The sequence below is a fragment of the Diabrotica virgifera genome, chromosome 10 (genome assembly GCF_917563875.1).
Source record: "Diabrotica virgifera virgifera chromosome 10, PGI_DIABVI_V3a".
In the NCBI taxonomy this organism is placed as follows: domain Eukaryota; kingdom Metazoa; phylum Arthropoda; class Insecta; order Coleoptera; family Chrysomelidae; genus Diabrotica; species Diabrotica virgifera.
In genome coordinates, this window is record NC_065452.1 from 135,912,423 (window position 1) to 135,926,949 (window position 14,527).

Consider the following 14,527-nt stretch of genomic DNA (forward strand, 5'->3'; position numbering starts at 1 on the left):
GAAAAGAGCACAAAAAACTAAGTTTAATCGTTCGCTTCAATTTTTTGGCCAGACAATTTAATGAATTCAATTTTGAAATTATGTCGAAATTTTTAAGAACTCTGGGAACTCATAATAAAAATTTCGATATAATTTCAAAAGTAATGCCATTAACTAATTGTCTGCACAAAAAATTAAAGCGGGACATTTTCGTGTTCTCTTCAGGTGTGCAAACGTATTTTAAAAATTTCAATATACAGGGTGTTTTTTCAAGGTCACAATTACTTTGTATTTTGTTAATACGGACCTGGATTTTTCTTGTGATTAGTAAGTGAGTCCTTCTAACGCAGTAAATAATAACTGATTATTTTTAAAACTAGTATTTATTCATTAACTTGACTGATTTATTATTATAAGTGCTTTAAAGACCTGCTTATTAATTTCAGGGTTCTTAAAAATTTGAATGTATTTAATTTCAAAATTAAAGTTATTTTTGCACAAAAAATCAAAGTGAACCGATAAACTCGCATTTTTGTGGTTTTTTCAAATGTAAAAACAAAATTTGTCAATATACAGGGTGTTGTTTCAAGGTCACAATTACTTTATGTTTTTTTTTTAATCCGGACCTGGATTTTTCTTGTGATTAATAATTGGATCTTTCCAATGTGGTAAATAAGTATTGATTCATTTTAGAATGAGCGTTTATTTAATAACTTTAATAATTTATAATTAAAAGTTAATATTACCTGCTTTTTAATGTTGAGTTCTTAAAAAATTCAATATAATTTCAAAATTAAAGTCAAAAAATTGTCTGGCCGAAAAATCAAAGCAAACCATTAGACTTAGTTTTTCGTGCTCTTTTCAAATATGCTAACAGATTTTCAAAATTTCAATATACAGGGTGTTGTTTTAAGGTCACAATTACTTTATAATTTTTTGTTAATCCGGACCTGGATTTTTCTTGTGATTAGTATGTCTGTCGTTTGGGTTTTGAATGAGACATATGTGTACCAAATATTAAAAAAAAATACAGGGTGGTTCTAAAGTTATCGCTTAGGAAAGAAATGAGCAAAATCTATAAAACACCCTGTAACTCGGATATAAAAGTCGGTAGGGCAAAAAATTTAGTACACCTAGAACGGCCTCGGTGACCTCTATTCACCATTAAAGTATTTCCGTTTCCCAATGAAACACCCTGTATAATAATAGACTATTTCAACTACCTATTCCCAAATTTTCATCCTTCCTTTATTTTTTTTTGGAGGTTTTCGTAAAATTTTGTGTTCCCTGATCGGGCTATTAGGAATTGCATACATCTCTGTTGCTCTTATTTTGTTTTTAGTTTTCTTATTTATTATTCAATTTTCACACCCATAAGTGAGGATGACATTGTATCCTGACATTTGACATGTATTGCATCCTGACATGATATTTTCTGTTTGTTTTTATACTGATCTTCTCATCCCACAGTACCTGGTCCAATTTTCATATGCAGTCTCTTGGTTGTCCTAGTCCATTTTTTATGTTTTTCAGTTCTTCCTTGTTTGATATTATGAAACCTAAATACATGTACTTGTCTGTTCCTTTGATTTGTTTCCTTCGTCTATTTCCAGATGATTTATTTCTGGATTCTCTGTTGTTAGGTGTTCAGTATTCTTTAGGATTATTTCCATTCCATTCTTTGTATATTTTCTTTTCCATTGTTTCACGGTTTTTCCAGGAATATTTTGAACAGGGTAGGGGATGTGGAGCAGCCCTATAGCAATCCCTTTGTCGTCTTCAATGAAATGCATATTCTATTGTCCGTTTGAAGCGGGCAATCGTTCTAGTTCAAAAGTTCTATTTTACTTGTATTTTAGATTCGGAGTACCAGAGTATCGGTTAGTAATGAAAATAATGTCTTGCTTGATCCAGAAGTACTAACAGATTTCTCGACGCAAGCTTTAGTTTTAACAACATTAGCTACCTTAGTCAAATACAGCACTGATGAAGCAGAAACAAGAACGCTATATCAGTATCTCGCAGAAGGTGCTGTTGTGTTTCCCAAAGTGTTCCCAGTGATGTAAGTTACAAATAAAAGGTACAAAATCTTAGAATCTAATAATGTTGATTTTTTGCAGTTATAATTTAATTGATATGAAAATTACTAATGTTCTAACTTCATGCCACGACCAAGAAATTTTGAGCGCTGTGAGAAGCATAATTCAGAACATGATCGCGTGTGAAGATACAGAGCAACAACAACTGCATTATTTGCAGAGCTGTGGTTTTGGAGGGCTGTGGAGATTTGCTGGACCATTTAATAAAGTAAGGAATACTTTTCCAACCATGGCTTTTGATATTTGAACCTAGGACAAAGAATCCCTGGACAAAAAATCCTGGACCAAAAATTTCCACAAAACCTTGGACAAATAATACCTGGACAAAAGATCCCCACAAAAAATTCCCGAAAAATTTCCCCACAAAATATTCCTGGGCAAATAATTCTCGGTCAAAAAATACCCACAAAAGTTTCCAGATAAAAAATCCCTACAAATAATTCCCGGTCAAAGATCCTTCGGCTAAAGGGGATACAGGGTCAAAAAGATCCTTGGGAGCAAGGGTGATACTTGGGTGGTAAACCACCTAAGTAAGTAAGATCACTCAAAATTGGAGGACACACACCGATAGATAGGTTCCATAAACTAATAACAGACGTGTGGAACACAGAAGAAATTCCAGGAGACTGGAAAAAAAGCAATTATATGTCCATTCCACAAGAAGGGGGACAAACTCAACTACAAAAACTATAGAGGCATATCCTTATTCTGTGCGAGTTATAAGGTATTTACGTGGATCATATACCGGAGATTGAGTCACTTCACAGAACAAATCATAGGAGAATACCAGGCTGGATTCAGACCACGGCTGTCTGCTATTGACCAGCTATTCAACGTAAAACAAATATTAGCTAAAGCCTGGCAGCACGACATAGATATCCACCAAATCTTTGTAGATTTTCGACAAGCCTATGATAACATAATTAGTAATAAAATATATTTAAAAAAATCCTTTATAAAAGGTATATTTGTTAAAATCCCTATACATTGCTACATCACAGAACAGAACTAGTTTTCAATCGGTTGACCGATCATCATCAGTGTTTGTCTAAAATGTGTATAACCTGATAAAATAATGCAAAGTATTTAAGATTTTTACTACGATTTTAAAAGTTATAGGTTATACTCACGTGAATCTAACATGCTAACCACCAAAGTAAAAAATATTTGGGTAAAAACCCTTTACAATTAATCCGTCATAGGAACATAGAAATAAAATGTGAAATTAAACATGGATGTTAAAATATCACAATGTTTCATGCTCTAGGTACCATTGAGCTCGAATCTGACTTGTTCACATCATGACTTTATGGTAGCAAGTGGCTCTGATAGCGATAGCGGAAATTCTGAAGGATGACATGACAGAAATGACAGTTCCACAGGAAGTTAAAATTTCCTTGTTAGTTTTGTGAAATTTATTGTAAAGCTTGTTAAATTACGAACAATAAAAACAGTCACTCCCACTGTGGTAAATAATCTGTTAAAACGAAAATAAACTTGATGTAATAGTTAGAATGTTTGCAATGAAAGTAATAGGCAAACCACATTACACGTTAGATCGAAAACTTGAGAAACGTTATTAAGCCCTCTTGTGTGAACACCTAGGGTTTAGAAAAGCAATTTTATGTTGATTTTAAGTTATCGATTTTATTCGAATGGTTGGAAGTTATTAGAGTATATGTAAGTTCAATAAAAGATCACAATAGGGGTGACAGAGGTGTAAAATTGTCTCATAATCTGGAAGGGATGTATAAGGCAAGCTCAAACTCGAGCGACTAATTCCCAAGGGCCCTGCACGCTACTCAGAACTCTAAGGGTTCGACAAAACAAACCGTCATTTGATATAGTTAACCATATGGGAGAGGGTGAAATGTAAGAGGTTTATGAGATTATAATGAAAATGTGACGTGAACGGGACCCAGAAATAGTAGTGAGACTATTAAATTTGGTTATATTATGAAGAGATAGGCTGAAAATAGTCATAGATAGAATATGAATGAAAATTTAGAGATTGAGATGTATTTGGATGAATATAGCAGATGATAGTTTGTGTGTGTATCATTGGATATATGATAGTGGTTAATGGATAGAGATAAAAAAGGAAAGAAAATCATTGTGGATTGTGCCAAATCAACTGTGATGTGACTGTAGGAAAGTGAAGGAAGTAATAAAGGGGTGGAAAGTAATATTGCAATTAAGAAAGGAGTTAAGAAAAGAGTTGTCGATGAAGTGGATGGAAGTCCCGGTTGAACGAAACATGGCGGTTGACACAGTTCGGACGTTTTTGTTTTTCTTTGACTATTTCTAGGTCCTCGTACAAGTCCAACTTTAAGAAGTCTTTCTATGGGATGTTGTGCAGAAGAGAGACGTCATCTGGGATATTCAGAGTATGATTTTTCTCTTTAAGATGTTGTGAAAAGGTAGAGGTGTTCTCTCTTTTGGTGTGTTCAAGAGAGCGAGAAGCAAGTCATCTACAAGTTCTTCCTATGTAAGTGGTATCACAGTCAGAACATTGTAGTTTATAAACACAACTAGTTCTGTTCTGTGATGTAGCCCTGTATAGGGATTTTAACAAATATACCTTTTATAAAGGATTTTATGGTTTTTTGTAATAAATGTTTTACAGCCAACTACAGAAAAAATTTTTCCTCGTGGATTTTTTAAAATATATTTAATTGTCCATAAATTTGGTATACCAAGGAAATTGGTTAAGTTAGTTCAAGCCACCATGGCTCACACAGAAGCGCAAGTACGAGTTCAAAATCAATTAACAGACCCCTTCCAGATAACTAAAAGGCTAAAACAGTTAGATGGGCTGGATCGATTCTGTTTTATACGTATGGAATATGTTATAAGAAAAATGTCCATAAACCCACAAACTTACTTGTTTAATAAGTCTAAGTAGATTGTAATGTACGCAGATGATGTAAACTTGATGGGAAGAACCATAAAAGATGTTTTATACGTATGGAATATGTTATAAGAAAAATGTCCATAAACCCACAAACTATATTGTTTAATAAGTCTAAACATATTGTAATGTACGCAGATGATGTAAACTTGATGGGAAGAACCACCAAAGAACTTTATGTGGAGCTTGAAGAAAATGCGAAAAAAATAGCGCTAGCCGTCAACGTAGATTATTATTATTATTATTAACATTCAGTAATAGTAGAGGATTATAATCCTATTATACTCTAAAAGCTAAACAAATTTTTGTACTTAGCTGTTTTACACTTAAGCTGAATTACATATAATTAAATTAAAAATACAATTAATTATTATCGAGTCTATTCTTAAAACTATTTGTACTAGGAGCCATAGCGACATAAGCCGGTAATGAATTCCAAGCATGAAAAACCCTATTTGATAAAAAGTTTAACCTGATGTTGGTTCTGCAGAGTTCTCTTCTTAGCTTTCTGGGATGGCCTCTTAACCGCTCATCTGTATTTATTGTAAAGAAATTTCTGAGTGAAGAAGTTTCGTAATGAAATGAATTGAATGTTGTAATTAAGTCGCCTCTAAGTCTGCGGGCGGATAACGGAACTAAATCCATGATCCTTAAACGATCTTCATATGAGGGACGCTCCAATGAATACGGGATCCGTGTTACTCGTCGCTGTACATTTTCCAGCATATTTACGTCACGCTGAAGAACCGGCTACCACACTAAATTAGCAAATTCTAATATAGGTCTCACATAAGTTTTATACAATTTTGCTAAGGTTCGACTGTCACAGGACGAAAAAACTTTACTAATAAGGTATACCATGCGATTGACTTTATTACACTGTTGCAATGTTTGAGGAGTCCAGGACAATTGTGAATCTATTAACACGCCGAGATCAGAGTGACAATCGGTCTTTTTTAAAACGGTGCCGTTAATAAAATAATTTAACCGAGGGTTATTTTTGCCGACAGACATGAAGAACGACACATTTTTCTATATTAAGCGGTAGCAACCAGTCAGTACACCATCGAGAAATGCTGTCCAAGTCTTTTTGCAAGCACTGAGAGTTTATTTTCGGATTGTTGTACAGCATGTGTCATAATATTCTTGATATTCTCTGTATTAAATGCAAATTTAATGTTCCAAGAAAAAATGTATTGCTCTTTTTTTTAAGTTATCGCGTGTTCTGCTAACTTGATAATCAAGCTAGCAGAACAGTAGTTCAAAAATTTGCTAAATCATTTATAATTGAATGCCAAAGTATTCTCTGAATTAAATGCAAATTTGATGTTCCAAGAAAAAAATTATTGCTCTTTTGTTTAAGCTATCGCATGTTCTACTACTAAAATCTACTATATTTTCTACCAGATTATAAAATCTACTAGATTTAAAATTTTCCCACTAAATCACAAGAAATTGTACTACATCTAGTAGAAAATCTACTAAATTGGCAACCCTGAATGGTACAAAAACTTATATTGTGCAGTGAAGGAGAATGGCTCTAGAGTTTCTAATCGCATCTGCTTTTGGTAGTCATTATTTGTAAAATTCCCATGGTTTATTAACTTCTTAATAAAATTTAATGTTCCAAGAAAAAATTAATTGCTCTTTTTTTTTAATTTATCACATGTTCTGCTAACTTCATAATCAAACTAGCAGAACAGTAGTTCAAAAATTGATAAATCATTTATAATTGAATGCCAAAGTATTCTCTGAATTAAATGCAAATTTAATGTTCCAAGAAAAAGTTTATTGCTCTGTTTTTTAAAAACGTTATCCCATGTTCTGCTAACATGATAATCCAGTTAGCAGAACAGTAGTTCAAAAATTGATAAATCGTTTATAATTGAATACCAGAGTATTCTCTGAATTAAATGTAAATTTAATGTTACAAGAAAAACTTTATTGCTGTTTTTTTTAAGTTATCTAACTAAAACATTATTATAATAATAATATAATAATTGCTACCAAAAGCAGATGCGATTAGAAACTCTAGAGCCATTCTCCTACACTGCACAATAGAAGCAAATAGAAGTTTTTGTACCATTTGTTGTTCCAATTTAGTAGATTTTCTACTAGATCTAGTAGAATTTCTTGTGATTTAGTGGGAAAATTTTAAATCTAGTAGATTTTAGAATCTGGTAGAAAATATAGTAGATTTTAGTAGTAGAACATGCGATAACTTTTTTTTTTTTTAAAAAGAGCAATAAATTTTTTCTTGGAACATTAAATTTGCAATTTATTTACACTTAATTATGGTATAAGAATATCTGTGTTCTGCTAACTTGATGGACGTCAATAAACCTTATAAATACTTTTGAAAGAAAAATGGTAAGCAGAATATTGGGATCCATTTGCGACAATGGTATATGGTGAATAAGGTTCAACCACGAGTTATATGTACCAATTTTACAAAGAACCCTCTATAGCAAATTATGCAAAAATACAAAGATTGCGCTGGGCAGGTCACCTTATAAGAATGGATGGCGACGGAACATCTAGCAGAACGCCTAGCGGAACTACGGTGAGACGTCGGTGAGTAGGAAGACCAAGGAAGAGGTGGATAGACGAAGTGAGAACCTATGCCAAAGAGATATTGTGGGTGGATAACATAGGAGAAAGATCCTCCATTTTAACAAACAGGGTATTTTCTTATGTGAAAATTCATGGGGATATATTGTCTGGGAAAACTTTGTGGGGATTTTTCGTCTGGAAAATTTTGTGGGTATTTTTTGACCGGGAATTATTTGTCAAGGAATATTTTGTACGAAAATTTTGCGGAGATCTTTGTCCAAGAAGGTTTGGTGGGAATTTTTTGTCCAGGATTTTTTGTCCAGGAATTATTTGCCCATATACGCGACAATTGCATTTTTTAAATGAAAGATATCAATATTAATTTAAAATTACATTAAGTTTTTTCAGTATAACAATATGGCAGAAAGTAGCGAACTATTCGTGAATTGTTTAGAAGCAATGGTAGTAACATGTCTTCCAGTAGATGAAATCGAGGCAGAAAACGGAGAGATGACGCAATACCCATCAATGTTAAGTGTCAGTTCAAACACCAACCTCTCCTCAAGTCTATCAAGTCTTACTTTAGGATCTCCCACAGAAAAAGATATGACCCGAGACGTCGAAGGAGGTAGCACCACCTCTCTAGGACGAAGCTCATTCAACAAACAGCGCGGAATCAAAAGCAAGTCACTTATCCATTCGGAATATTCATCTAAACATGAATAGTCGATCAGTGACTGACAGAGATTTTATTATTAGTAAGTACATGCCAACAGGTAACACGTGACATTTGGGCATTGATCCAACAAATTTGAACACATTTAATGTGTTCAAGAGAGTTGATACTTTGGTGACAGAGGTTTTTAAAGTGGTTCGCCTTATTTTAGCTTGAATGGAACGAAATTTACGACAGTGTGTAGTTAGGCAATACTCAATACACCACAAAAGGTACAATTTTAATATATTTTAAGGCAGATAGTATAATATAATTGAACGATATATTTTATAAAGCAGAACAATTTAGATTAAAATCTTTGTTATTATTAAGGCCTAGGGCTGAAAAGTTTACATTTTCCATTACAATTGGTATTTACATGGTTATACTTATATAAAATACATTCACTATATCTTAATATTGTTCTGAAGCTATTTCCTTGTGGCGTCTTATGCAATTTACTATTTTATGTGGGAATAAGCCACAATTTAAGTTTGAAATTAAATTTATTTGTCGTTTCGATTTCCACTTCGGATATAAGTTCCATATTTGGAACACAGAAAAAATTCCACGAAGCTGGAAAAAAAAACAATTATATGCCCAATGTACAAGAAGGGAGACAAACTCGGCTACAAAAAGTACAGAAACATATCCTTACTCTGTGTGAGCTATAAGGTGGATCACAAACGAAAGATTGAGTCACATCGCAGAGCAAATCGTAGGATACCAGGCCGAATTCAGACCAGGACAGCCAGGAAGCCTGAGAGCACGATATTGATAACTAGAGCTCGGGAAATATGCACTTAAAAAACCCTAAAATTCGCAAAAAAAAAACATTTGAAATATGTTTTATGCATCTTATGCATATAAAAAAAAACGCAGTAATCTTTGTATTGAATATATTTAATTCATTTTATGCTAAAGTCACAAAAAATATTTATTGAATTTTCGATCACCTACATCATTATATTCATTTATTCTTTATTTCATCATCATCATCATTCTTTATTATTTTATTATTACAGTTAAAACTATATATATTATTAAACGTTTTTCTAAATTTTTTAGAGAAAAACTGTGCCGTCTATCTGATAATAATGATTGTTAGCTGTTAACCCTGTTGAGCTGACCCCTGAAATTACAAGCTATTTATGAGATTTCATATACCGTAGATTAAAAATTTTAAGTTCGTTACACTGGACAAGAATTAAATATTTTTTGTGGAGGGGCTGACTCAGCCCACCCTACTTAAGAATAAAGATATTGAATCGATATTTGCGGCAGAATTACGAGCTAGTTTTGAGCTTTCGAAGTGATATAGTTTCGATTTTTGAGCTTATCCCCTTAACCCCCAAACAACTGTTTCATTGATTCAATTCAAGAGAAAAATTTTGATAAAAATTAAAATATATAGTATCACTGATATAATTCGTATAGCTTATAAATTCTAAGAATAATCTTAAAATATGCGCATTTCGATAATCGAGTTACAATCCCTTCACATGGAAACCTCCCCATCTTCCTGGCTTAAGAGAGAATTACTCTCTTAAGCCAGGTACTTAAAATGAATAAAATTAATTATTTTGCGACTACATAATTATCATCATCAATCAGCCAATCGCGTCCACTGCTTGACATAAGCCTCCCTCAGTACTTTCCAATGTTCTTTACACTGGCCCGCTTGTTTTCAGCTACTCTTTTTATGTCGTCGGTTCATCTAATCGGTAGTCGTCCTTGGCAACTTTTATAGTTTCTCGGCCTCCTTTCCATGATTTGTCATGTTGCGACTACATATTGTTTACTAATTTTTGAGCTTGCAAAATACGCCCATTTCGATTATTGAATTGCAATTTCTGTTGTATAGTACAGTCACTGAAGGTAAAAATCAACTATTACCTTCGATTTCGGTGAACCTCCATCGATTTTCACGAAAATTGGTGAGTGGTTAGAGGATACCTCAATACACAAAAGTGAAATGGCGCTAACTTGCGCTTTTTACCCTAGGGGTGGAGTTACCCTTTTTGTAGGTGAAAATTGCTTTATTAAAAATAACCCCACAAATCGATAAAGGGACAAATTTTAAGCAAAGTTTCTTTCATAAAGTTATCAAAATAAATCAATACTTTTTGAGTTATCAAAGATTTTGAAATTTCGTGAAAAAATGTAAGCTCTAAAGCGGTTTTTAACAAGTAACTCAAAAACTGTAAGTCTTATTGTCATATGCTAATACCAATAAGTATTAGCATAATATGACATAATATACCAATATTCCGAGGGATATTTTTACCTACCTCGCTAAATTGCATTACTTGTGCCCTTAGATGTTTGTCCATATTGTGATATATCTGAAAATATGCACTTATAAAATTTATCCAAAATATGCAAATACGCACTTAATATGCATTTTGCATCTTTCCCGAGCTCTATTGATAACCAACGAATTATTGTAGACTTCCGACAAGCCTTAGACAACAGATAAAATATACTTAGATATGCGATAAAAGAAAAATATTTGGAAACGGAGGTCCAGGAAGAAGAGGAACATCGTGGTTAAAGAACCTCAGAACCTGGTTCAACACAACATCTGTGCAGCTTCTTCGCACTGCTGCAGATAAGATAAAGATTGCCATGATGTTCGCCAACATTCGTCACGGATAGGCACATCAAAAGGAAGAATGCGAGAATTTGGTATACCAAGGAAATTGGTAAAATGAGTTCAAGCTATCATGTCTCATGCAGAATCTCAAGTACGAGTCAAAAAAAATTGACTGATCCTTTTCAGAAAACAAGGGGGCTGAAACACAGAGATGGATTGGTTCCAGCTAGGACGACCAAGGAAGAGGTGGATAGACGAAGTGAGAACCAATGCTAAAGAGATATTGAGGCTGAACAACTGGAGGAGTGCAGCCAAGGAAAGTAATGCTGGGGCACGGTACACAGAGAACCAGTATGCCGATTGTCGTCGCTAAATTTGGTTCGGCCGCGCAGCACGTCACGTGAGAACCTAACAGATATTTGCTTATTGTTTGGATGCATTATTTCGTATGTGGTGGCGTTGAAAGTGAATAGATTGAGGCGGTTTTAAAATATTAAGCTGTTAACGATTGAAGTACAGTGGGTGATCATATTATTAGGGCCACCTAATAAACTTCAATGTTTTAGAGGAAGGGTATACAGGGTGAGTCATGAGGAACTGTACATACTCCTACCTTGTATAGAGGCTCCTATGGGGAATAACAAATGACCATTAAAAAGTGTCTGCTCCCATTGTTTTTTAACATACAGGGCGAGTTTCGCATTTTGAAAGAAAATTTGTATTCGTCATAATTTTTGAACGGTCAGATCGATGTGTCTCTTATTTTGGTCAATCGTTAAACTATTACCACCTAATCAATTGATTTATTCAAACTAGAAAAAAATCAGGTCCGGCTTTAAAAAATTAGTTCGTTTGGGTCTATAAGAGGTACGAGTATGTACAGTTCCTCATGACTCACCCTGTATAATTGAGCTGTATCATATATTAATTAATTTGTTTCCATTTGGCTGTCTTGTTACACTTTATGAAAGTGCAATAAATAGTCTGACAATAGTGGCAACATGCATGTGTGCCAATGAGTGACTCAGATGCCATTGCTTGTCAATGCTGCCCAGCCTAGCTTGCAACTCGTGTGCCTATTATTTTGTATTCTTGGTGTTTAGAGTTATAATAAACTTTGTGAGTTTCCATTGCTGTCTAGTGATATTCTGACAGTCCTATACTATATTTTGTGAATTTAGTAAAAATTGCGCGTTCGTTACAGTAGTTGTACCAGAACATCATGGGAAATCCAAAGACATCTCACCAAGGAAAATAGCAGAAATAAAAATTTTTATATTCAATACTAATCACTCCAACAGAAACATAGCATCCATTTCTAAAGTTTCAAAGGCAACGTGGACCATATAAAGAAAAAACGTACAGTAATACCCCGAACTTACGCGATAGGTGGGACCGAGCGATAATCGCGTAAGTCGGGGTATAATTTCGTATGTGTATGTACATATTACTATTTCAAGTATTCTTAGATATAATACAAAAAATCCCTTTATAAAAGTGACAAACACTCACTCCATTAGACAAAACTGTAGATAAGAAATACCTAATCAAAATAAAATCGCTGATTCCGTGTGAAATGTCAAAACCTGTATAATACATTGGATGAGCAATAGTGTGTGGGTGGTAATTCTATCTCGTCAATAACTAAACGATTGTGTGGCGCTTAAATAATGAATCGACAAAATTTTAAAATCGCATATCAAATAACAAATCGACAAGATTTGAAAATCGCGTCACTCTGGGTTCGCGTAAGTCGGGGTATTACTGTACATACCATTATTAAACAAAAGTAAAATTTTCTGAGGTGGCTCTAATAATATGATCACCCACTGTAATTCTATAGTATTTTAGTTACAAATTGTTGTTTATTAGCATAACTGTGTATTTTTAAAACTATTATAATATAACTATTAGTTTTATAGTAATTTATTAAAACCGAGACTATAATGCCATTTGAGGTGATATTATGCATGTGCAGAACACGAACATAACACTCACCGGCAGAGAAAACGGGCACCCCAAAAAATGGGTCATTTTTAATGTCTTGTATTTCCTAAACCTGATGTCCGATTTAAGTAATTTTTTTAATATGTTATAGCCTTATTCTTTATCAATATCGCTGTAATAATAGTGTTGCTAGACAGGTACATTTTCATTGTATACAGGGTGTACGAATCAAACTGTGTTTTTTTCTCAAACTTTGGAACACCCTGTGGAATGTTCTAGCTTTTATAAAATACTGAAATTATAACCAAACTATAGCCTCAAAATCTACCAAATTTCATTTGAATATCACAAACCGTTTTAGAGCAATAAATAAGTCGTCAGTTTGTAAGAACAATTTCAACACCCCCTATCTCAGAAACGAAGTATTTGCGGGCATAAGTTTATAAAGCAAACTGTAATTATTTTATCATACAGAATTACCCCTTAAAGCTTGCCGTACTTATTGAAAAACACCCTGTATTGACGAAAAACAGGGGTAGTTGTTAAAGTGCCTAACTTTTTTATTATCCAACATAAGCGAATGAATAAAAAAACAGAATGTTAAGAAAATCTGTGGCTATAGTTGGGTTTTAATTTTAGTATTTTATAAAAGCTAGAACATTCCACAGGGTGTTCCAAAGTTTGAGATAAAAACACAGTTTGATTCGTACACCCTGTATACAATGACAATGTACCTGTCTAGCAACAATATTATTACAGCGATATTGATAAAGAATAAGGCTATAACATATTAAAAAAATTACTTAAAATCGGACATCAGGTTTAGGAAATACAAGACATTAAAAATGACCCATTTTTTGGGGTGCCCGTTTTCTCTGCCGGTGAGTGTATTAGAATGAGGGATATTAACAGAAAAATAAGTTTTAAAAACTGCCAGAGAGCACTTGACAAAAAGATATCTAAATTTTCTAATTTTAAAAAATGATTTTAAATATACTAATTCTAATATTATTAATAAAACCTTTCCTGCAAATTTGTTTTTTTTTATTAATATACATAATATGTATTATACATAATATGTGTTAATATACATAATCGATTTAAAGTTAAACCAGGTTAGGAATCTAAAAATTTAAAGTGCGAACAACATACATATACAGAGTGGGCCAAAGAAAACAGTCCACCTCGATATTTGGCAGTATTTATTAGATTTTAAGGAAATGAAGAAACAGGTCGATTTTTGATCTAAGGGGGACACATTTTTACGGTACATACATCTGCCATTTGTCAACCCCCTCCCTTTCACATGCCCCACCCCTTATTTTTAAATAGGGAATACGGGTCGGGTGCTACCTCATTTGAAAGGTTATTCAATTCTCTATTCAGTAATATTAACATTGACATAATCATTTACACAGGGTGTCCAAGAAAAATTATTTTGAAATAAATTAATTGACACAAAAGGAAGAATGTATGCAATTTATTTAAATCAAAATACATTCTACTACTAACAGAAAACAGAGAAAAATGTTTATTTGACAAATATTGTTTTTCGCTTAAATTCAATATTCAACCTAACAAGAGGCAGATGGGTGGCAGCTTGAATATTGAAATTAAGCGAAGAGCAATGTTTATTTATCAAAAAATATATTTTTCTGTTTTATGACAGCAGTAGAATGTATTTTGAATTAAATAAATTACATAAATTCTTCTTTTTGTGTCAATTA

General features: G+C 33.2%; 1 protein-coding gene across 4 annotated transcripts in view; it reads left to right on the forward strand.

The window, feature by feature from the left end:
* The window catches only part of LOC114335088 (neurofibromin), a 130,749-nt gene extending 119,116 nt beyond the window's left edge, over positions 1 to 11,633 (forward strand). For 2 of the 4 annotated variants that reach the window (XM_050663375.1, XM_050663377.1), the window contains exons 20-22: positions 1,839 to 2,041; positions 2,100 to 2,286; positions 7,942 to 11,633. In XM_050663375.1, the coding sequence (XP_050519332.1) occupies positions 1,839 to 2,041; positions 2,100 to 2,286; positions 7,942 to 8,268 (717 nt within the window). In that variant the 3' untranslated portion in view covers positions 8,269 to 11,633. The remainder of the gene's footprint in view (positions 1 to 1,838; positions 2,042 to 2,099; positions 2,287 to 7,941) is intronic. The other 2 variants (XM_050663376.1, XM_050663378.1) reach the window with 1 other exon arrangement.
* Positions 11,634 to 14,527: the final 2,894 nt, after the last annotated feature.